Genomic DNA, 24,482 nt, shown 5'->3' on the forward strand with positions numbered 1-24,482 from the left:
ATAAGACAAGATGAAATATTACATGTATAATAATGATGAAATATCATATCTATAAGACAAGATGAAATATTACATGTATAATAATGATGAAATATCACATCTGTAAGACAAGATGAAATATTACGTGTATAATAATGATGATATATCATATCTATAAGACAAGATGAAATATCACATGTATAATAATGATGAAATATCACATCTGTAAGACAAGATGAAATATTACGTGTATAATAATGGTGAAATATCATATCTATAAGACAAGATGAAATATCACATGTATAATAATGATGAAATATCACATCTGTAAGACAAGATGAAATATTACGTGTATAATAATGATGAAATATCACATCTATAAGACAAGATGAAATATTACGTGTATAATAATGGTGAAATATCATATCTATAAGACAAGATGAAATATTACGTGTATAATAATGATGAAATATCATATCTATAAGACAAGATGAAATATTACGTGTATAATAATTATGAAATATCACATCTATAAGACAAGATGAAATATTACGTGTATAATAATGATGAAATATCATATCTATAAGACAAGATGAAATATTACGTGTATAATAATGATGAAATATCATATCTATAAGACAAGATGAAATATTACGTGTATAATAATGATGAAATATCATATCTATAAGACAAGATGAAATATTACGTGTATAATAATTATGAAATATCACATCTATAAGACAAGATGAAATATTACGTGTATAATAATGATGAAATATCATATCTATAAGACAAGATGAAATATTACGTGTATAATAATGATGAAATATCACATCTATAAGACAAGATGAAATATTACGTGTATAATAATGGTGAAATATCATATCTATAAGACAAGATGAAATATTACATGTATAATAATGATGAAATATCATACCTATAAGACAAGATGAAATGTTACTTGTATAATAATGATGAAATATCACATCTATAAGACAAGATGAAATGTTACTTGTATAATAATGATGAAATATCATATCTATAAGACAAGATGAAATATTACGTGTATAATAATGATGAAATATCATATCTATAAGACAAGATGAAATATTACGTGTATAATAATGATGAAATATCATATCTATAAGACAAGATGAAATATTACTTGTATAATAATGATGAAATATCACATCTATAAGACAAGATGAAATATTACGTGTATAATAATGATGAAATATCATATCTATAAGACAAGATGAAATATTACGTGTATAATAATGATGAAATATCACATCTATAAGACAAGATGAAATATTACATGTATAATAATGATGAAATATTACATGTATAATAATGATGAATTATCATATCTATAAGACAAGATGAAATATTACATGTATAATAATGGTGAAATATCATATCTATAAGACAAGATGAAATATTACGTGTATAATAATGATGAAATATCATATCTATAAGAGAAGATGAAATATTACGTGTATAATAATGATGAAATATCACATCTATAAGAGAAGATGAAATATTACGTGTATAATAATGATGAAATATCATATCTATAAGACAAGATGAAATATTACGTGTATAATAATGATGAAATATCACATCTATAAGACAAGATGAAATATTACGTGTATAATAATGGTAAAATACCACTCTATAAGACAAGATGAAATATTACATGTATAATAATGATGATATATCATATCTATAAGACAAGGTGAAATATTACGTGTATAATAATGATGAAATATCACATCTATAAGACAAGATGAAATATTACGTGTATAATAATGATGAAATATCATATCTATAAGACAAGATGAAATATTACGTGTATAATAATGATGAAATATCACATCTATAAGACAAGATGAAATATTACGTGTATAATAATGATGAAATATCATATCTATTAGACAAGATGAAATATTACGTGTATAATAATGGTGAAATATCATATCTATAAGACAAGATGAAATATTACGTGTATAATAATGGTGAAATATCACATCTGTAAGACAAGATGAAATATTACATGTATAATAATGGTGAAATATCATATCTATAAGACAAGATGAAATATTACGTGTATAATAATGGTGAAATATCACATCAATAAGACAAGATGAAATATTACGTGTATAATATTGATGAAATATCACATCTATAAGACAAGATGAAATATTACATGTATAATAATGATGAAATATCATACCTATAAGACAAGATGAAATGTTACTTGTATAATAATGATGAAATATCATATCTATAAGACAAGATGAAATATTACATGTATAATAATGATGAAATATCATATCTATAAGACAAGATGAAATATTACATGTATAATAATGATGAAATATCATATCTATAAGACAAGATGAAATATTACGTGTATAATAATGATGATATATCATATCTATAAGACAAGATGAAATATCACATGTATAATAATGATGAAATATCACATCTGTAAGACAAGATGAAATATTACATGTATAATAATGGTGAAATATCATATCTATAAGACAAGATGAAATATTACGTGTATAATAATGATGAAATATCACATCAATAAGACAAGATGAAATATTACGTGTATAATAATGATGAAATATCATACCTATAAGACAAGATGAAATGTTACTTGCATAATAATGATGAAATATCATATCTATAAGACAAGATGAAATATTACATGTATAATAATGATGAAATATCATATCTATAAGACAAGATGAAATATTACATGTATAATAATGATGAAATATCATATCTATAAGACAAGATGAAATAGTACGTGTATAATAATGATGAAATATCATATCTATAAGACAAGATGAAATATCACATGTATAATAATGATGAAATATCACATCTGTAAGACAAGATGAAATATATGTTCCTTGTAAAAGTTTCAAATACGTGTTATTGTGTTTAACGTTTACACTATTTCAAATAGTAAATAATGAATTTATTGCCGAAATAGACCGTTATATACACAGTTATATACATAGTTGTATTCATAGACCGTTATATACACAGTTATATACATAGTTGTATTCATAGACTGTTATATACATAGTTGTATAAATAGAACGTTATATACATAGTTGTATTCATAGACCGTTATATACATAGTTGTATACATAGACCGTTATATACATAGTTGTATTCATAGACCGTTATATACATAGTTGTATACATAGACCGTTATATACATAGTTGTATTCATAGACCGTTATATACATAGTTGTATAAATAGACCGTTATATACATAGTTGTATACATAGACAGTCATATACGTAGTTGTATTCATAGACCGTTATATAAATAGTTATATACATAGTTGTATACATAGACCGTTATATACATAGTTATATACATAGACCGTTATATACATAGTTGTATTCATAGACCGTTATATAAATAGTTATATACATAGTTGTATTCATAGACCGTTCTATACATAGTTGTATTCATAGACTGTTATATACATAGTTATATAAATAGACCGTTATATACATAGTTGTATACATAGACCGTTATATACATAGTTGTATACATAGACCGTTATATACATAGTTGTATACATAGAACGTTATATACATAGTTATATAAATAGACCGTTATATACATAGTTGTATACATAGACCGTTATATACATAGTTATATAAATAGAACGTTATATACATAGTTGTATACATAGACCGTTATATACATAGTTGTATACATAGACCGTTATATACATAGTTATATAAATAGAACGTTATATACATAGTTGTATACACAGACCGTTATATACATAGTTATATACATAGACCGTTATATACATAGACCGTTATATACATAGTTATATAAATAGAACGTTATATACATTATTGTATACATAGACCGTTATATACATAGTTGTATACATGGACCGTTATATACATAGTTATATAAATAGAACGTTATATACATAGTTGTATACATATACCGTTATATACATAGTTGTATACATAGACCGTTATATACATAGTTGTATACATAGAACGTTATATACATAGTTATATAAATAGACCGTTATATACATAGTTGTATACATAGACCGTTATATACATAGTTATATAAATAGAACGTTATATACATAGTTGTATACATAGACCGTTATATACATAGTTGTATACATAGACCGTTATATACATAGTTATATAAATAGAACGTTATATACATAGTTATATAAATAGAACGTTATATACATAGTTGTATACATAGACCGTTATATACATAGTTCTATACATAGACCGTTATATACATAGTTGTATAAATAGAACGTTATATACATAGTTGTATACATAGACCGTTATATACATAGTTGTATACATAGATCGTTATATACATAGTTGTATACATAGAACGTTGTATACATAGACCGTTATATACATAGTTAAATAAACAAATTCATCTGTTTATATACTCAAAGCGTTCTGTAATTATCACATTTTCGTAGTCAAGTAAAAGTTTTGTTAATAAAATTTCCAGATATTACGTATGTTTGAGGCAATAAAAAATAGATTATAGAAAAATTATTATACATATATTAAGTTAGAAAACTGAAATTGTATTTGTTTTCGTCACCAATTAATAAACGAAAAGCGAACTAAACTTGAAAATGATGTGTTGAACTTATTCAAATTGTTAAGCAAAAAGTGTTTTTTATAAACGCAAATACGTTCAAGTATACGTGTATATTGTGTAATATGCTTATGTATTTATCTGTGTGTTACTTTGTTCGTATACTGAGAAAAACGTGTCCGTATTTATTGTGTCATTACAGCTTTGTAAAGCGCAACTTGAAAATTATTATTTAAACTAATGTTGTTACATGTATCGTCACTAGATGGCAAAATATACTGAAAGTAATTAACTGTATTAATTGCTACTCCGCAGTGGCTCAGCGGCATGTGTGAATGCTTGTAACACTGAAAAACAGTGCTTAACAGGTCGAGGTGAGCTTCACCCTCACAATTCTACTATAAGATCTTAAAATCGATAAAGAGGAAGGAAGAGTTTCACCCTTGGTGGACTCAGCACAGATACCCTTTTGTGTTGCTCTGTGCTTAACAAGAAACCAAAGAAACAATTGAAGGCTCAATAATTCGAGATACTTCTGCCCAATTCTATGCATAAAGTCATCGGATGATTCAGATAGAGGAATTTCATAAGAAGAAAAATAAAAAAAACGTAGCACACGAAAGTTTTTTTGTTTGTTTTGGAACACGAGCTGTATTCAGAACCATAGTTTATTTATAAGTAGAGTTATTGCGAAATGAACGTACAGCCAACAACTCTCTTTACTTAGTTAAAATGTTCACTAGATGTCTTGCTTTCTTCTCCAGGGATCCATTTTTGTTTGCACGTTCAACTTTTATGATGAAATCATTCCTTCGTTATAAACTGTTAACGTGTGATTATATATCACACATTCCATTATAAATATAATCCTTCACCAATTATGTTTATTATTCTTATCATACATACTTTTTATGTATTACAGAATATTTGCTAAGCCTAAAGACGATTGACTTTTATGTATCACCGAAACTTTCAACACACTGAATGTTATATTAAAGCATCTAAATAATTAAAAGAATAGCACGTGCGTGAGTGGGAAGCTTTCTAAGATTTATTAAACTGTGTAAAATTTAAACTAGGAATAGGTAACTACGGACGACGTTACTACTTGTGTTAGGGAAGGGAGGGGTGTAGGTACTACTCTGCTTTGTGAACAGAAAGGCTCTTGGGAAATAAATTTGTCCTTCAGATCCCCATCTCAGACAGTAATGTTTATGTGTCAAGGTTTGTGGATCTGGATTTCCTCATTTGTTTATAGACACCCGGAATACTTGTATTCCCAATCTACTGAGTTTCAATACTTGTTACAGATACCCATTTTTTGAAAGCATTGCCACATCTGGCGTCTCTTACTAGATAGGTCGATAGGTTTGTCATTTTTGTTTAGACCATTCGTCTCAAAGTATCTTTTGTACTAGGGATGTTTGGAATGTATCACGTGATGTGGAAAGTGGTTAACCTCGTAGTCATTGAGATGTGCTGCACGACCATCAGATTCGTTCAAAATTCTACATACCTAACTTCATATGTCAGTAATGTAGACAGGTCACTTAACTGCTTTAATTACCGTAAATAAATGAAACAGTTTTTAAGTTTTATAAACTCTTGTGTATTGAAATATAAAATACTAGAATAAGAAATATTTCGTACACGACATATTACCCCCCTAATATAGTTTCCCCCTACTATAGATCGTAACACTAGCTGTAAATCATACATATATAAAGTGACAATATGACAACAATTGAGACCTGTTTTTATCTCATTAAAAAAATGTTAACTTTAAACTGAATTTGATTTAGGTTTATCGAATTTCTTATTACCATTGGTTTGTTTATATGTGTAAAGTATAGTGTAGTGTTATTTGTATATACACTTAACAAATAAAGATTAAAATGAAGAAAACGTAGTTTATGATTGAAATGTGTGTTATCAATCCTTTTAAATGTAGCGCAAACGTGACATTCCAAAGATCAATTTGATGTAAGGAATAGAAAAGTGATGGTGTCCAGAGATTGTTAGATTGAATCTTCCACCATCTTCCTTTTTTTTTATTAAATGGCTCTTGAAACTGACCATAATAGTGTCTGGACCCCAAATTTATTATACAAATAATCTCAGTTGTTGCTAAACATTTATTTTATTTGTAAACTGAATAATATTGATAGGAGCGCTGTGTATATCTTTAAACTACAGACACACCTCTTGTTTGTTTGTACATAAGTTAATTTTTAATTTGTAGACTTATTTTGTTTGAACCACACAAACTCGTACCGCTGCATTTGATTTACTCTTGTGTATTTTATTTTATTTTTATGAATGGTATTGGTACAAATGTTCAGAAAGCTAATTTTCTCTCATTATGTAGATCGTGTGGAATATCTGGATCTTCTGGAAACCATACATATGCCATTCATTTCGTCATCAGTTAATTTCATTAACGGATTAGAAGGCCTTCCGGCGTTTAAATTGGGTGAAAACACAGAAATTAGAGCCCCCTACCGTCTCTTTTTGCCAAGAAAGATGTTTCGTAACTTTTCCATTTTAGCAACTGTTAAGCCTGAACACCTTGGTAACACAGGAGGATTTCTGTTCGCCGGTATAGCAAATTTCAGTGCTAGTTACTTAAGGGAAATTTGTTTCCTAAGTCATGATAATGTTTGGTAAAACATAAAGAATCTATAACTGTTACATAAACTTCGTTACGGTTTGTTTAATGAAATAAACATTAACAGTGTCTCGTTTACTTTTGTTTCCTTTTTATTGTTTCTTTCTGCTTTTGTAGTATTTTACACGAGTTTACGATTCGCAGTATTTCAGTACGTAACACTGATCTTTATCAGACATATTTAGTCGTCTGTACAAAATTTAAGCCTCACGTTTTGTAGTTTCACGTTGTTTGTTTTTTTGCCAAACACCATTGAACGACTATTACATTTTCTTCCAGTTGTTAATCCATCGGAGACGGTCGTCCAGTTGGGGATAAAGATTATGGATTTACAAAACGATTTTGCAAACGTCAGTTTTTACTACACTGACGTTGCGAGGCACGTGACTTCTCAAGTCTGGGCTTCGTTTACTGTTCCAGATTTTATTGGAAGCTGGGCTAAGTATGACATTCAAGTACAATGATTTAGTTTGTGATGCACCTACTTGTGTAAGGAAGTACATTGTGCTTACCAGTAGGAAACTAACGAACAAACGATCTCTGTGAACAAAATATTCCTGTAGAAAATGTACTTCAGATACCTGAAGACAGATTGAAGAGCTGTCGAGACATGTAGTTTTATAAAACTATCAAAATGTTTCCAAATGGCTGTTTGTTAGTTTGCTACTTCAGTATAATTACTGTCTGTCGTTGAACTAATTTCCTGTTTTGTTGTTGTCCCAAATAACTGTTAGAAGCGATTAGTTAGCTGAAACTTAGGCCATGCCTACAATAGGTCCTGTCATGGGCCTATACAAAATATATATTTAAAAGCCGTTTAAACGACGATTACATTAATATATTTTAACGTAGTATTGTTTTTCATGTTTTGAGTACATTTCAAACTTCCTAGGATCGCCTTGCGTGTGAATGAGAACAAAGCCCAGCTGTATTTCCAGTGTGAAGATTACGGTCGGATTACGAGTCAACGTATTCCTAAAGTACTGGAGTTCGACAGCGCCTCCACTCTGTACGTAGGGCAAGCAGGACAGTTGATTGGTGGACGTTTCGTAGTGAGTTGATTGCTACTGGTTTGAAACTTTAATAATAATAATACCGTCCAAAATATATATAAAGACAACTGAATTTTTTGAACTACATGAAAATGAAAGGTCGTAAAACCAAGTTTAATATACCTATATAATTCTAAAATGTAACGAAAATATCAAAATAAAAGTATTCTGATAATAAGTTTATTAAAGTAATTTAAAAAATGAACTTTTTTGTCTGAAACCACAAACCTAGAATAATTTTTAAACTATCTATTCTTAGCAAACAAAGGAGAGACAAATACATCTATTATGTCCTTTGTATTGTTTACAGAACAAAGTGGATTTTCAACTATACAAGAAGGATGAACTAAAGTATATTAATTTTTTGACATCCATCTCGCAATAAGAATAACATGTTTACTTAATAATTTAGTTTCTTTCCCCCAAATTCAAATTTTTTGACGAATAGATGACGTAAAGTATAACCTGTTCTCTGATTCGTCACTCCACTGCAACAGACAAGTTTCGCCGAATTCACGGCTCACCAAGTCAAAAAACAAATTAGGCCTATGTGTAATTTTTTTCAGCACGAAATTCACGTTTTATGAAGAAAAAACGAACAGTTAAATAAGTAATAATTAATTGTAACAGTATGTCACATGCCAAACATTTAAGGTGTTTTGAGTTATTATGGGTGAGTAAAAAAACCATAAATTTAAACATAACAAAACATCTTCTGTACTTACAAGTTTCACAGAACTGGATCAAACTGAAACTTTATTACCGCCCTCAGGTGTCAATAGCGTCATTTAATCTTGGAAAACGACGAACCGAACGTAAAATATTTTGATAATCGCTAGGCATAATCAAACTTAATGTCATAATAAATCATTGTTATTTTTTATTTTGAAACTAACAGTTGTTATTCAAATACAAACAGTCATTCACTGTTCATAATATTTTACTAAGTGTATTTTAATATTGAAATTATATATACGTATTTGTTAATAAATAAAGGTAAGTGTGTTTTATTGACTTTCGTTTCAGCTCTTAGAAGCTACTAGTTGTGAACGTGTTTTCGTAGTGATCAGCTAATCTAAGCATGTTCATTGACTGTGAAGAGAGACTAAATGCAGGTTTTCCGACCTGAGAAAGTGGAAAGTCCATCTCACGAAGAAGATGAAACATTAGTTTTAACAAAATTTTAAGCACATTGTTGTATCTTACACAGTTTTTCAAGGAAAAAAAAATGCTATAACACAGATATTGGCTGGCGGGAGTAAGTTTTTTACAAATGATAAACGTTTGAATATTCAACTGATAATAATATTGGATAAGAGATGGCGCAACAATCGCTTAGCGATTATTTTGATTGCCGGTGTAGAAGAGTTAAGTTTTTATTTATATTAAAAGAACGGGAACACTAATATATAATTACATGATACGATATATGTATATAAGGATGGGATAAATTATAACATAAAATCTGAAACATTTTTTAATGGTATATTATTAAAACTAAGAAATAAGCCATTCATTTTTTATAAAACTTAGTTCGTTTGAAGTTTGATGAAGCGCTAGTGTGGAAGTGTAGTACTTGAACTTGATTTAGAACTATTTCCAGTTTAGTCATGGTGTTTGTTAGGCAGTCATTTTTTCTCACGAAAACTTGCAAAAAGAAAATAAAAATCTGAAATCTCTGAACCACCGGATTACTGTCAGTATCGTAAGGATTATGCTTATTTTCTTAAAAGTTTCTTTTCCTGTTTCTTTAATCCTTAGAAAGAGCTCGAAAACTAAGGAGTCAACTCCTGTTGTTTACTTCAGGAATTTTCGACCCCTTCTTGGTGGAAAATCTCACGAGCCAGTAATCTCATCCCTAACCCTAGAGCGCGGGAAATGTGATATATCCACACTACTATCCATTATCAGCCTCAATCCACGCTGTTATATTCACTTACGGATTTACGAGGTTTATCGCAGAATGAAATTCCGAGGGTTTAGTCAACCCTCGATATTATTACATAGAAACGTTACATAATACTGCTCAGCGGACTTAGAACTTTTAAAATCAGATTTCAATATTTGTGGTTGACAGAATACAGATAGTCCATTGTGTCTTACAAGAAACATATACATTATATTGTATTGTGAAACGTCTAGGAGTAAAAACGTACCAAAAGAAACAATGTTTGTGAAAACTTGGGGGCTCGGAGACTTCGGGACTATTATGAAGATTCGGAATATGCAAATAATTAGGTAGCTGTACTTAATATTTTATAAGAATCATACGCAACAGTAAACAAAACTAGTGGTAATGTGAGTGTCATAGAATATCCTAAAAATATCATCCATCGTAACTGATCATGTTTCTGTTTTTAGCACCGCAATATAAGACGTTCTACACCCTAAAGTTAACGACACACCAACAATTCTATTTCGCTTGATTATGCGATAGACTCGTAACCTGATGGTCATGGGTTCAAATTATCGTTACAACAAACATGATCGCTCTTTCAGCGGCGGGGGCTTTATAATATTACGATCAATTCCACTATTCGATGGTAAAAGAGTAGCCCAAGAGGTAGCGGTTGGTGGTGATTACTAGCTGCCTTTCCTCTAGTTTTACACTGCTGGCGCAGATAGCCCCTGGGTAGCTTTGCGCCAAATTAAAAAAAACAACAAAAAAACAAGTAACTTGACTAGTTTCACTCAAATTACCATATCATACCAAATGCTTCACACGATACTGATTTTAATAAGAACAAAAGGTTTTCAGGCATAATAAATCTTGAGAATCAAAAGCAACCATTACGTAACTTGACAGTTAATTAGAATATTTTCTCTGGTAGGTCCTTCGTTACCAGTGGTAGAAAGAGCACAGATAGCTCATTACGTAACCTTGTGCTTAGCTACAAACAGACAACACTAAACCTCAAGAATACAAGTTGTACTGTTACGTCAAAAATTCAAGATGGCCTTAACCTAAACAAACCAGTGGAAATAGTGAACTTCAAGTATTCGTAATGGTATGAGTGTTCTGTGAATACACATAGTGTACTTGATATGTTGTTATTTAATAGAACAGTGTAGATGGTTTGTCACTTCATCATCCATTTTACAAATATTGTATCTGGTTTGTTGTAATCCATAAGAGATTACTTAGTTTGTATTTCGTCATTCGTTAAAAATAGTGTAGTTAGTGTGTTATGAGCCTTAAACATGTGCGTGTCAACTTTACTACTTTTAGCACATAAAATAAATTACAGTTTTTGGAGTGACGAGTCTTAACGCTGTGTGAAGTTTGGAGTGACGAGTCCTAACGCTGTGTTAAGTTTGGAGTGACGAGTCTTAACGCTGTGTGAAGTTTGGAGTGACGAGTCCTAACGCTGTGTGAAGTTTGGAGTGACGAGTCCTAACGCTGTGTTAAGTTTGGAGTGACGAGTCTTAACGCTGTGTGAAGTTTGGAGTGACGAGTCCTAACGCTGTGTGAAGTTTGGAGTGACGAGTCCTAACGCTGTATGAAGTACATTTTAAAGTTAAAGTCATTCTCAGGATCTGTTTATAAAGTATTGAAAATGTACTTGAATGTTTTGCTTATTTGTTGTTAAGCGCAAAAGAACACAATGCACATCTGTGCTGTGCTCGCTCCGAGTATCGAAACCAGGTTTTTAGCGCCATGTGCTGTCAGGTTTACCGCTGGGCCACTAGGGGGCTGTATTTGAAACGTTTGCTGTCATTTTTGATAGGATTATTTGTAAACACCAAACCTCCTCTGGGTTATGGTTTGCTAACTATCCCTGTTCCAGGTCACACAGCTTTACATTTTACGGCTTTATTTACTGAAGTAAAAAGTCATGAATTATTTTACTTAAAGTAATTCTTACGGAGATTCTTTTTTCACTCGTAGATTTGTTAGGCCATGTACGTCATTTCCTGTTACTCCTATCAATCATTAATTCAGAGAACGACCCTAACACTTCTATGGCTGTAACTAATGTGTAGGCACCAAAACAGTCTACTTACGTGGTCATAACGAAAATAGCTTAGTTTGGTTTGTTTTTTAATTTCGCGCAAAGTTACACGAGGGCAATCTGCGCTAGCCGTCCCTAATTTAGCAGTGCAAGACTAGAGGGAAGGCCACTAGTCATCACCACCCACCGCTAACTCTTGGACTACTCTTTTACCAACAAGTAGTGGGATTGACCGTCACATTACAAATAGACACGCATGTTATTACGACCAGATTGTTTATTAGGCTTACATTTCATATAACCTCTTCTAAGGGTTATAGGTCGTAATGAACTGATTACCCTCTCCCTCCCTCTCGTGTGTGTGGCCTGCGGTACTTTACAATGTTCACGCGATTTAAACTTCCACATATAGAAAACTCAGAATCATTTAAATATCTGTGTCACTTGCAATAATAAATAAATAAATTTATTCTGCACAAAGTCTACAAATTTATTTTATACATGTTTGTTATCATTACGTTTGTAGAGCAAGGTGAAAATAACTTTTAATAAAGGGAAGTGACGTATAGAAAGCGAAAATGAGTTTTAACAAGTGGAAGTTACCTTTAGTACAACTCCTTTTGTTTCCCATAATATGAGTTTTATAAATTTAAAAAAAAAACATTGCACGTGTTTTAGTAATCTATATATGTTGTAGTATATTTTATAAATGTACTTTAATTGTATTTTAAGTTTGCAAACAGTGGTTTAACATAATATATGTATTACGCTAAAGATTGGCAGGTTTAACCTGTGATATAATTCTTAATTTATGAACTAACGATACGGGTTCGAGTCCATGTGATACCACAAAATATTTATCGTACTTTAAACTGTAGGTGCGTTACAAGAGTGGAAGTCAATGTCTTAACGTGGATGGTGCTTCAAACTGGTTGATCGTTAGTTCAAAATTATGGGCGCCAAGATAGGCTTAGTAAATTTCTCATCAATACCGATACGTATAAGAAAAGGATATTACTGTCACGTACGGGTTTTGACACTTAATAATACGAGTGAATGGTTATATACCAAACAGACTGAAGAGTTCATAGTGCTCTCCATATACGTGTATAAAGTGTCAGGAAGGTTTAGGCCCGACATGGCTAGGTGTACTAAGGCACTTGGCTCATAACCTGAGGATCACGGGTTCAAATCTTCGTCGCACCAAACATGCTCGCCATTTCAGCGGTGGGGGCATTATAATGTGAAGTTTATTCCCATTTATCGTTGGTAAAAAGTAGCCTAAGAGTTGGCGGTGGGTGGTGATGACTAGTTGCCCTCCCTCTAGTCTTACACTGCTAAATTAGAGACGGCTAGCACTGATAGCCCTTAAGTAGCTTTGTGCGAAATTCAAAAGAAACATGGCATGGATCACATTCCTTGCACGCTTCAGAAACTTAGAGTCCAAGAAAACATAAAGAAATACATAATTTATGTTGTACCAGTAACTGCGAAACAGAATACAGTAGGATCACTGAACGATTAGGTGGTTATAACATATTTAGTTATGTGTTCTCTACTAAAGAGATACCTCATTTTTGTACAAATCTAGTTTAATATTATTAGTTATAATGATTTGGAATACTGTCGTTAATTTTTTACAAAGGGAGTACACAAGTTGGCGGCTGGTGCGGTTGACCTGCTGTCTTTTCTCTAGTCTATCGTTTTAAGGTTTGGAACGGCAAAACGTTTTTGTCTGGGTTACACTGCACAACAATTTTTTTGAAAAGTTTTGCTTCCTGAAAAGTTTTGCTGATTGTGACAGGTACCTGGTGAGTATGTACAAATATAGTTTTGGTTTTGCTGCATCACGTAGAAACTCTGAGAAATAGACAGTTAACTGTTTACCGGCAATAACGTATTTAATTGCGTTTATGTTTCTAATACGCTATTAAGTTCAACATAATTAAAAGTGTTTTGCTCCTGGTTTTCGTTTGTATTCAATGTCCGGTGCATCACGTTGCAGTGTCCAACAGTAGTCAGCAAACATTGACGGATTCCAGTTGCCCTGATATCGTTTTTCCATTGTAGCAATGTCCTGGTGAAACTGAAGATTTCGATGAAACGGTACGTGATGGGCAAATCTGGATGTGATTTTCGTGATCAGCAGCCAAAAATCCATAAGGAGCACCATCAGTGTTCAAGAAGCAAAAACTTTGATGTGCTGTGTTATTTAGCAATGTGGCTAAGTTTTTAATTATTAAACATCAAGCTACATAACGGGCTATCTGTGCTCCGCCCACCACGGGTATCGAAACCCAACTTTTAATCTCAGAATACAGCTTGGTATGCGGATTTAGGTGTAATCTAAGGACCATAAGCTGACCGAACATTATTAGTATTATTAGAATTACGACCGAAAATACCAACACCAGCGAGGGAGTACAGTTGGTGAAACAATACATTCTAATTACTGTCCACTATTTTTTACCTCTTTCTGTTTCTTTATTTCACTATGCTGTTTTGTTCAATTTATGTATAACAGAATTTATTAACTTACAAATTATTTGACTAGTCGTTTTGTTTTTTTTTAACCCATACACTAAGACTTTTTTAAAGACGATCGCCGCAAAACGGGAGTTAAACCAGGTCGGATAAATACCTAAATAGAATACATTTATCTTTCTACAAGGAATAAAGGTCACAAACAATCCGGTATGCCTTCTTCTGTAACACCAAGTCACGTGACATTCTCCCCTTTCTCAACGTTTCTCTTCTCAGTGTTGAGGTTTGTTTGTCAACTCTTGGAGTACTTGTGGAACTTGAGCTGGTCTCTTCTGTTAAAGTCAGTATTTTTAAGGACACCTAGCGGCGTGTTATGATATTTCTCCAGCGAGGAGATCCCTAAATATGTATTAAGATTTCTTAAACACACGCTGTTGTTTTCCCACATTACTTCTAGTCGCTGATTCCTATTGTTTTCCCACTTTACTTCTAGTAGCTGATTCCTATTGTTTTCCCACTTTACTTCTAGTAGCTGATTCCTGTGTTTTCCTGTTCATACTTTATTCCTACAGATACTGGGCTGGAGGAAGTACTTTTGGATTGTTTATAATAGTGAGTGAAACATTGTGCTAGTGGGGAGGTCTAGGTCCATGTCTCTTCAGAAATTGTTTGAAAAATAATTGCTCACTAACAGTTCACTCACCGTACTTATCGTCCAGCACAAGCGTGTACACGTGCAGATTAAACATGTAGTTTATTATAATGATTCACATATGCTACTATAAGTCTATTTATTTACCTAGAAACAGTTTTCGAAGTACAAGTTAAAATGTCAAAGGTCCTACAGTTGTTGTGACAGAATTTTGATCCGGCTGCTGTTCGGTCTGTTCCGGCGAGTTTCTTTTATCACAGTTATTTAGTGGCCGAGGCACTACCAAGTCCATGTTATATTCATTCCCTGGGTACTTAGTCACTTCGAAGTATGGCTGTTGGGTAACGCGAGACCGAAGAGTTCCTCATTCGTGTTCTGTTACCCGTGGGTGCGTTACAAGAGTGAAGGTCAAATCCAACTGTTTTGTCAGACAATAGGATGAAGATGGGTGCCGTTCAGTGGTTGTTTTCATTTTAATCGATCAGTTCAATATTTACAGACAGTTAAAGCATACAGCCCTCGAGCAGCTAGCTATGTACGAATATCCAACTAAGACTGTTTAATTACCAGACTGGTTATATCTAATCGTCAGATATATAGTATTAGGTTTCGTACTTTATTCATATTAATGATAAATTCTATAAATTCAAAAGAGAATCTGCGACGTAGATTTCTAATGCATTCTTCGATTGGCTGCAGTACCCTCTTCTTTGGACTGTAGCTTCGCTTATTCAAGGCTCATCAGCACAGCTTGGGTCAACAAGCCAAAGAAATACCATTCGGCATCTTGCACTGGTGAAGTCTATTTAATATTTAAGGTGTTTTGAGTCCGAATTACTTCACCTAAATTAGTTACAAACCACACAGACAGATAAGTAAATTCTATTTGATGTTTCAATATTTTTAAGGCTTAGCTTATACTGTGACAACCGCTGAGAAATTTCAAAAATGAGCAGTTTATTCATCCGTTGCTCGATCATTCAAGCTTGTCCCCCGCTGGGACAGCGGTAAGTTTTCGGAGTTACAACGCTAAAATCAGGGGTTCGATCCCAATCGGTGGACACAGCAGATAGCCCTATGTGGCTTTGCTATAAGAACCAGCCACACTTTCAGGCTTATCGACTGTCGACATATCTATACTACTCTTTAGGACACGTTTTAACATGGCTATGAGAAGCCCATGTGTTACACAAATTGCCGTACCACAGCGGTACGGTGTAGTTACTGGTACACCAACCGTGTGCGTGCAGCTAGTGAGACGAACTAGTTTCAATGAGAAAAATCAATGGGTCAATCAGTCTATTCGTACCTTATAGATAGAATCGCATAAAAATAATTTGAAACAGGCGGACTCTACTGCTAATATCAAAGCCTCAATATGTTTTAAACAAGCTAATTTTTAGTTAAAAAGAACCTAAACATTAAGGCTTGATTGTGTCTTTAAACAAGCTCAATTTTAGTTAAAAAGAATCTAAACATTAAGACTTTATTATGTTTTTAAACAAGCTAATTTTTAGTTTAAAAGAACCTAAAGATAAAGGCTTGATTATGTCTTTAAACAAGATAATTTAAGTTAAAAAGAACCAGAACATTGAGGCTTGATTATGTCTTTAAACAAGCTAATCTTTAGTTAAAAAGAACCTAAACATGAAGGCTTGATTATGTCTTTGAACAAACTAATTTTTAGTTTAAAAGAACCTAAACATGAAGACTTGATTATGTCTTTAAACAAGCCAATATTTAGTTAAAAAGAACCTAAACATTAAGGCTTGATTATGTCTTTAAACAAGCCAATATTTAGTTAAAAAGAACCTAAACATGAAGACTTGATTATGTCTTTAAACAAACTAATATTTAGTTAAAAAGAACCTAAACATTAAGGCTTGTTTATGTCTTTAAACAAACTAATTTTTAGTTAAAAAAAACCTAAATATTAAGGCTTAATTATGTCTGTAAACAAGCTTCTCACAAACTTTAAAGAAGTTTCTAGCGGCGTGAGTCGGTAGACATACCGCTGTGCCACTGGGGAAGCACTACGGTGGGACAGTGTTATGTGTCTGGACTTACAACATTAAAATCCAGGGTTCGATTATGCACGGTATACACAGCAAATAACCCATTGTGTAGCTTGTTGTAAAACAATCTTCATTTTAGGACAAGATTTTTATCTATTATTATTATTAATATTGTGGCATATTGATTACGGTTCGGTATTCAGTGTCAAAAAATATTAAATAAGATCAAATTTATAGAAATGAATATTTTATGTTCTTTCGCCGGGACAGAGTGTATTTATTAAAGGAAAGAAACACAAGTCGAGGAAGGGAATACACTCCTTGCTTTTCCCCAAGGCTATGAAAAGGAACATGAATATTATGTTAGCTGGTGAAAGGTTATTTTAAATTCACACCTGTCGTTTAGCCTGTAAACCACAGAGACATATTCAGAGTGGCACGTACGTGCAATCTAAAATCCTTTCGTTCGTTAAGTACAACGACATCCGAATTAATGGTGAAAGCCACGAACACAGGGAGCTGCATTTCAACTACTTGCCATTTACGAAAACAACAAACAAATTGACGTGAGATTAGTGTATTTCTTATTTAGAGAGCGGAAACAGAGAGCAAACGTGAATTTTTTAACATAGAAATCGGTTCAGTCTTTGGCCTAACTTATCAATTTGTAGATGTTCCAAAGAGAATGAAACTCTTTATATCTTCGTGATGGTATCCAGGACCTGAAAGCTTTTCTTATAATAAACTAGTTGATTACTCTGGTGTGATTTGTAACAACTAAAAAAAGAACTGATTCCGACAGGACACTCGGAAAAAAATATTCTTGTTGTCAGAGAACTGACAGCAAATGATAATCCTTCAGACATACCGCTGGTTCACTGAAGTTGGGGGGGCTATATATCTACTGATTCAGGACAAATTATCTGGGTTGTTTGTGTTGTGTCGTTTGATGTTAAGCACAAAGCTGCACAATGGATTATATGTGCTCTGACCACCACGAATATCGAAACACGGTTTCTAGCGTTTTAAGACCGCAGAAGTACCGCTGAGCCATTGGGGGGAAAATTATCTTGGAGTTTACCAATACATGTTGTGTCATGAAGCCATAAAAACTAACTTGATACATTCATATTCATTCGCAGTGCGGTGAATGTTGGAAAAAGTCTATTGGAGGAATTTGTTTCGAATGTAAAAAACGTCCCCTAGAGGGCTCTTTTTTAATCATATCTTAGCCAAAGTTCTTTCAAAACTCCGTATCGTTTAAGTTACATTTTTCTCTCTCTTTCTTTTTTAAATATGTTTGAACAACTGAAAATAATATTCTAATTACTTTAGACGTTAATGCTTGTCCTTTCTAGACACTGTTATCAACAGAGTTAATTAACGTGTTGATGTTTTACTTTAGGAGAAAAACTGACACACACACTAAAGAAAAACGAACCACAAGTAGCAACAGTAGACTAAATAACGTATGAAGACAAAGCAATAACACGTTGCATGTCAATAGAACCTGCTCTTACAAAACTAAAATATTGGTAGTGTGAGAACCTATAGAAACCCCCCATTCTTCAAGTAAACGTTGCGTTGTATATATTACTCAGTCTTAATTACTGAGAACTGCAGCCCGGGTTTGAACAAATTACTAACATTACTTCAGTTCTTGTAGGATCAGCTGACAACTGACAGATTATGAATTTCTCTTTTAATAACACCTTTCGATCAGACTTTACTATTGAAATGACTTCCCTTCTTCTATTGCTAGTTAAACAGCATTGTCAGGTTTTTGATAACCCGAGGCTAGCAGTCTGTTTTCCGTTTGATATTCGTCCACGACCAGCTGTACTGTAAAACAGTTTAATGGGATGTGCACTTTCTCTGTCTCTGTTGTGACTCTGGCTTTTTAATAGTAAGAATAATAATGAAAAGTTGTTAACTTTAAAAAGACAGCCTGAAATGTGATTAGTATTGACCCAAGCGTTACTAGTATCAGTGCAACTAGATAAGAGTAGACGAGATATACAGATTCGACCAGTATAACATACGAGAAGAACTGAGTGAATAAAATTAATAATACAGTTCAGGCAGTCTGTACAACTAAAATATGGGTTTTATTTGATTAACTGTTGAATAAACCCTTCAGACATAATGCGGGGTTATTAAATGGGGGGGTATTTCTTTACTGATTCAGAAATATCTATCTCAGTTGTTTGTGTTGTGTTGTTTTAAGTTAAGCACAAAGCTACACAATAGACTATACCTGCTGTGTCCATCACGAGGGCTGAAATCCGGTATTTTTAGTGGTGTGAGTTCACAGACATGTCGCTGTGCTACTGGAGGGCTTTTTGTAATATACCGGAGAGAAGCAATCTTCATTATGGAAGTTATACTGTTACGTAGTTCCCAAATTGACAATGCACTTGGTTTTCTTAAACGATTAAGTTTTTGTAATGTTTCAAGGAGTGGAAAGGTTAAGAAAATATGTAGCTGTCTTAGTTACATTTCACTGGAACATCTTGATTGTTTGTTTGTTTTGAATTTCGCGCAAAGCTGCACGAGGGCTATCCGAGCTAGTCGTCCCTAATTTAGCAGTGTAAGACTAGAGAAAAGGCAGCTTGTCATCACTACCAACCGCCGGCTCGTAGGCCACTCTTTTACCAACGAATAGTGGGATTGGCCGTAACATTATAACGCCCCCACGGCTGAAAGGACGAGCATGTTTAGTGTGACGGGAATTCGAATCCGCGACCCTCAGATTACGAGGCTAGCGCCCAAACCACCATGGAACATTTTGAAGGCACTGCTACATCCAAATTTAACGAAATGTATTTAGATGTGGTAGTACCTGGTAGCGAGACTTACGAAACAGAGATTTTGTTTAATTATGTGCCAAAATTCAGAATAGGTCTTCTGCGTCCTCCTCAGGAATTAAACATCGAATTTAAGCATTAAGCACTCAAACGTACAACTGCACCACACGAAGGAGCTTTGTTCTCAGGCTACTTTTTGCTTTTCAGTAACTGGCGCGTTTGTATAAAATTCTAAACAAACGTGTTTCGATACCCGCAGTGGTCAGAAACACAGATAAATTATTGTGTAAATTCATTATTTAATTTTTATAGTGCAAATTGGTGTATAGAAGACGTGTTATACCAGGAATAAACGACCTTATAACACCAAAATGGGCCCGGCATAGCCAGGTGGTTAAAGCTCTCGACTCGTAATCTGAGGGTCGCGGGTTCGAATCCCCGTTACACCAAACATGCTTGCCCTTTCAGCCGTGGGGTGTTATAATAATGTAATGGTCAATGTAACGTTGGTAAAAGAGTAGCCAAACATTTAGCGGTGGGTGGTGATGAAGTTGCCTTCCCTCTAGTCTTACGATGGTAAATTAGGGACGGCTAGCGCAAAGATCCCTGGTGTTGCTTTACGCGAAATTTAAAACAAACAAACACCAAAATGTTTTTATTTAACTAAACACTCAACGTTTCGCTTTACAGAGTGAAGAACACCAAAGGGTTGGCATTATTTATATTATTTATTATTATTTATTTATAGTACTAACACTAACATTATGTAAATCATTTATTTATAGTACTAACACTAACATTATGTAAATCATTTATTTATAGTACTAACACTAACATTATGTAAATCATTTATTTATAGTACTAACACTAACATTATGTAAATAATTTATTTATTGTACTAACACTAACATTATGTAAATCTCTGCTTGATGAACAAACAAAATCACTTTGATAAAATGTTTAATTTTTTTTAAAACTGATTTTTCCAGTTTTGTTTACATTTAATCATTTTAGTTGTGACGTCATCTGATTTTTGATAACATGAAAAATAACGTGTTTTTGGGGGGTGAAGAGTGCGGATTTTGATGTATTGTATTTTTACAGTTGATATTTTTCACGTAGACTGTCTTAAAAAAGAAGTGACGAAACGGATGTTTTTATCAAACAGGTTTTTCACGAGCCGTTCGAGAAGGCCAGTTTCTAATGACACACATCAGCTGTGACCCTTCGTCGTCAATTAAAAATGGACGGGAAGGGGGGAGGTGAATAAAACATAATTATAAAGCGACCTTAGGGTTCAAAGTGCTAGACCTCAACCTTACTTTTTGTCACGTCACAAATATCAGGTTATACTAGAAGGTATGACGTATTCACACCTACTTGTCTGTAAGCCAATCCCGGACAGGAAAAAAAGCTTCAAGTCAACATTTAAATTTTGAAAATTTCGATGGAGCGAGCATGGCCCAGTGTTTGGTTCCGGGAGGAGGGAGTCCAATGTTTGTGTCCCGTTACCTGAGCATGGCCCAGAGTTTGGTTCGGGGAGGGGGTCCAATGTTTGTGTCCCGTTACCTTTTAAAAATTCACTATCCTTAGTTTGGAGCCATAGATAAATTGTTAGGGTGATGACAAAATGTCTTTACTTGGTCTGACAGAAGCAGCTCAAGATTTAGCGGACGGTGTTGTTTATGAGCTGCCTTTTCCTATGTTTGTAAGTTCAAAATTAGCGACAGCAGTGCAAGTGCTCCTCCCGTAGTTTCGCACGAATGTCTGAGACGCAAAGAGATATCAGTTAACCATCACCATAGAGAACTTTCTATTAAGAAGGAAACTTGTAACTTTGTTCCCGTAAACTTTCTCGCTGACTCGGCATGGCCCAGTGGTTAAGGCGCTCGACTCGTAATCTGAGGGTCGCGTGTTTGAATGTCCCATCACACCAAATATGCTCGCCCTTTCGGCCGTGGGATCGTTGTATTGTGACGTTTAATCCCACTATTCTTTGGTAAAAGACTAGCCCAAGAGTTGGCGGTGAGTAGTGATGACTGCCTGCCTTCCCTCTTGTCGTACACCGCTAAACTGGGGACAGCTAGCGCAGAAAGTCCTCGTGAAGCCTTGCGTGATTTTCAAAACTACCTCTCCACGAAATGTTATATTCTGTTAACAACCCAGATATATGTAGAATTATTTTAAAAATGCCGCTACCACTTTTCTTTAACAACCAAAATAAATAAGTTCGGTGACCTTAACGTTAGATTTGTTGTTTTTGTTGAAAGGTGTGTCTGTGTTCGGTGACCTTAACGTTAGATTTGTTGTTTTTGTTGAAAGGAGTGTCTGTGTTCGGTGACCTTAACGTTAGATTTGTTGTTTTTGTTGAAAGGAGTGTCTGTGTTCGGTGATCTTAACGTTAGATTTGTTGTTTTTGTTGAAAGGAGTGTCTGTGTTCGGTGACCTTAACGTTAGATTTGTTGTTTTTGTTTGTGTGTATGTTTTCTTATGTGTGTTTTCTTATAGCAAAGCCACATTGGGCTATCTGCTGAGCCCACCGAGGGGGTTGTTTTTGTTGAAAGGAGTGTCTGTGTTCGGTGACCTTAACGTTAGATTTGTTGTTTTGTTGAAAGGAGTGTCTGTGTTCGGTGACCTTAACGTTAGATTTGTTGTTTTTGTTGAAAGGAGTGTCTGTGTTCGATGACCTTAACGTTAGATTTGTTGTTTTGTTGAAAGGAGTGTCTGTTTTCTTATAGCAAAGCCACATTGGAGTATCTGCTGAGCCCATCGAGAGGAATCAAACCCCTGATTTTTGCGTTGTAAATCCAGAGATATACCGCTGTACTAGCGAGGGGCAGTTGAAAGGTTAAATTGAAAAGGTAATAAAAGTGAATAGTTCAGATTTAGATTACATTAACTAGAAACTAATATGTAATTTGGGGTTGCAAAAAACATCTATACTTAAAACAGGGAAGTGCAAAACAATTTCGTCTGGTATTTACAAGTAATACGTTTCAAAATGAGCCTGTTGCCATGCGAGGTGAAAAGCTCTGTTCGCTGAGTTATCGTAGCTATATGTGTGCGGTCGAAATGAACGCCTACAACGTCCCTGCCGGTAACATTTATATAATTTCTCACACAGATTCAGTGTTCTTTATAGGTAACATAACATATACAACCTCATGCTTATAAAATCACTTATTCTAATATATAGATATAGTTTAACCGCAGTGTGTACTGATTGCTATTTTTTAGCTTTAATGCGCATGACAAAATATCACCTAGCAACTGTTAGGTTTCCTGTTCACTTCGTTTAAACGAGCTCTCTCCATATCAGCATGCCAAAAGATTTCATTCCGTATATATATGTATATATATGCACACAAACACATTTTTATTCCTCTGATTTCCTTTCTACCATCTAATACTTTGTGTCAGAAACATACATCCCAATATCGTATTTGATATTTATGTTTGAGAAACGTTTATCGTAATTACGTATTTTATATTTAATGGCACAAACGCGCACTGTAATGACGTATTTGATGCTAATCCAGTGACAACACAAGTCGAAGATTTAAAAATATAGTATCTACATAATAAATAATTTTGATTTTTTTTTCTTCAAATAGTTTCTTACACCCCTGGGACCACGACTCCTCCCCAGAAACAAATATCGAAGCTTAAACCATTCTTTAATATTGTCGTATTTCGGTGATGCTTTAACAATGAGTAAACGCCATTTTGGCCTGGTTTGATAGCCGACAATGTATCAGTGAACAATGCACGTTACATATACTTCGCTGCATTATATAACGGACCGATATCTTTCAATGGCGACTTGCCTCACAGGATGGTTCGACACATTTCTCTGACGAGGGAGGTTTAAGATGTTTTTTTTTCTTCGTCTTTGTCTCGCTCTCTTCAGTCTACGCCTGCTAGTGATCTGTACCTAAGATAAGTCTTTTTTTCTTCCCCTTCTGTGTTCACACACAAAAGCTTTCAAACCAAACTGTTATACATTGACACTGAACTCTGGTACTCGTTTTAAAAACCAGGTAGCATTTTTGTAGATCCTTATTGAGGTGACGATGCTGTTGTCTGTTGCTCTGGATATCTCAGAAACAATTAAAACATGACACTTAAGAACGACCAACAGACACGTTTAGTGATGCTATGAAATTTGTTATCATGTCCATCGGGTATTGTTTATAATGTGGGACAAATCCCTTAAATTAGTATACGCTTAATT

The 24,482-nt window shown here is 33.6% G+C and overlaps 1 protein-coding gene across 4 annotated transcripts in view; it reads left to right on the top strand.

Annotated features, from left to right (window-relative positions):
- The window catches only part of LOC143256468 (uncharacterized), a 207,590-nt gene that overhangs the window by 48,005 nt on the left and 135,103 nt on the right, over positions 1-24,482 (top strand). For all 4 annotated transcript variants that reach the window (XM_076513737.1, XM_076513739.1, XM_076513738.1 and 1 more), the window contains 3 exons: positions 6,986-7,216; positions 7,565-7,727; positions 8,178-8,337. In XM_076513737.1, the coding sequence (XP_076369852.1) occupies positions 6,986-7,216; positions 7,565-7,727; positions 8,178-8,337 (554 nt within the window). The remainder of the gene's footprint in view (positions 1-6,985; positions 7,217-7,564; positions 7,728-8,177; positions 8,338-24,482) is intronic.

This window comes from Tachypleus tridentatus, chromosome 7 (genome assembly GCF_004210375.1).
Source record: "Tachypleus tridentatus isolate NWPU-2018 chromosome 7, ASM421037v1, whole genome shotgun sequence".
Taxonomy (NCBI): Eukaryota; Metazoa; Arthropoda; class Merostomata; order Xiphosura; family Limulidae; genus Tachypleus; species Tachypleus tridentatus.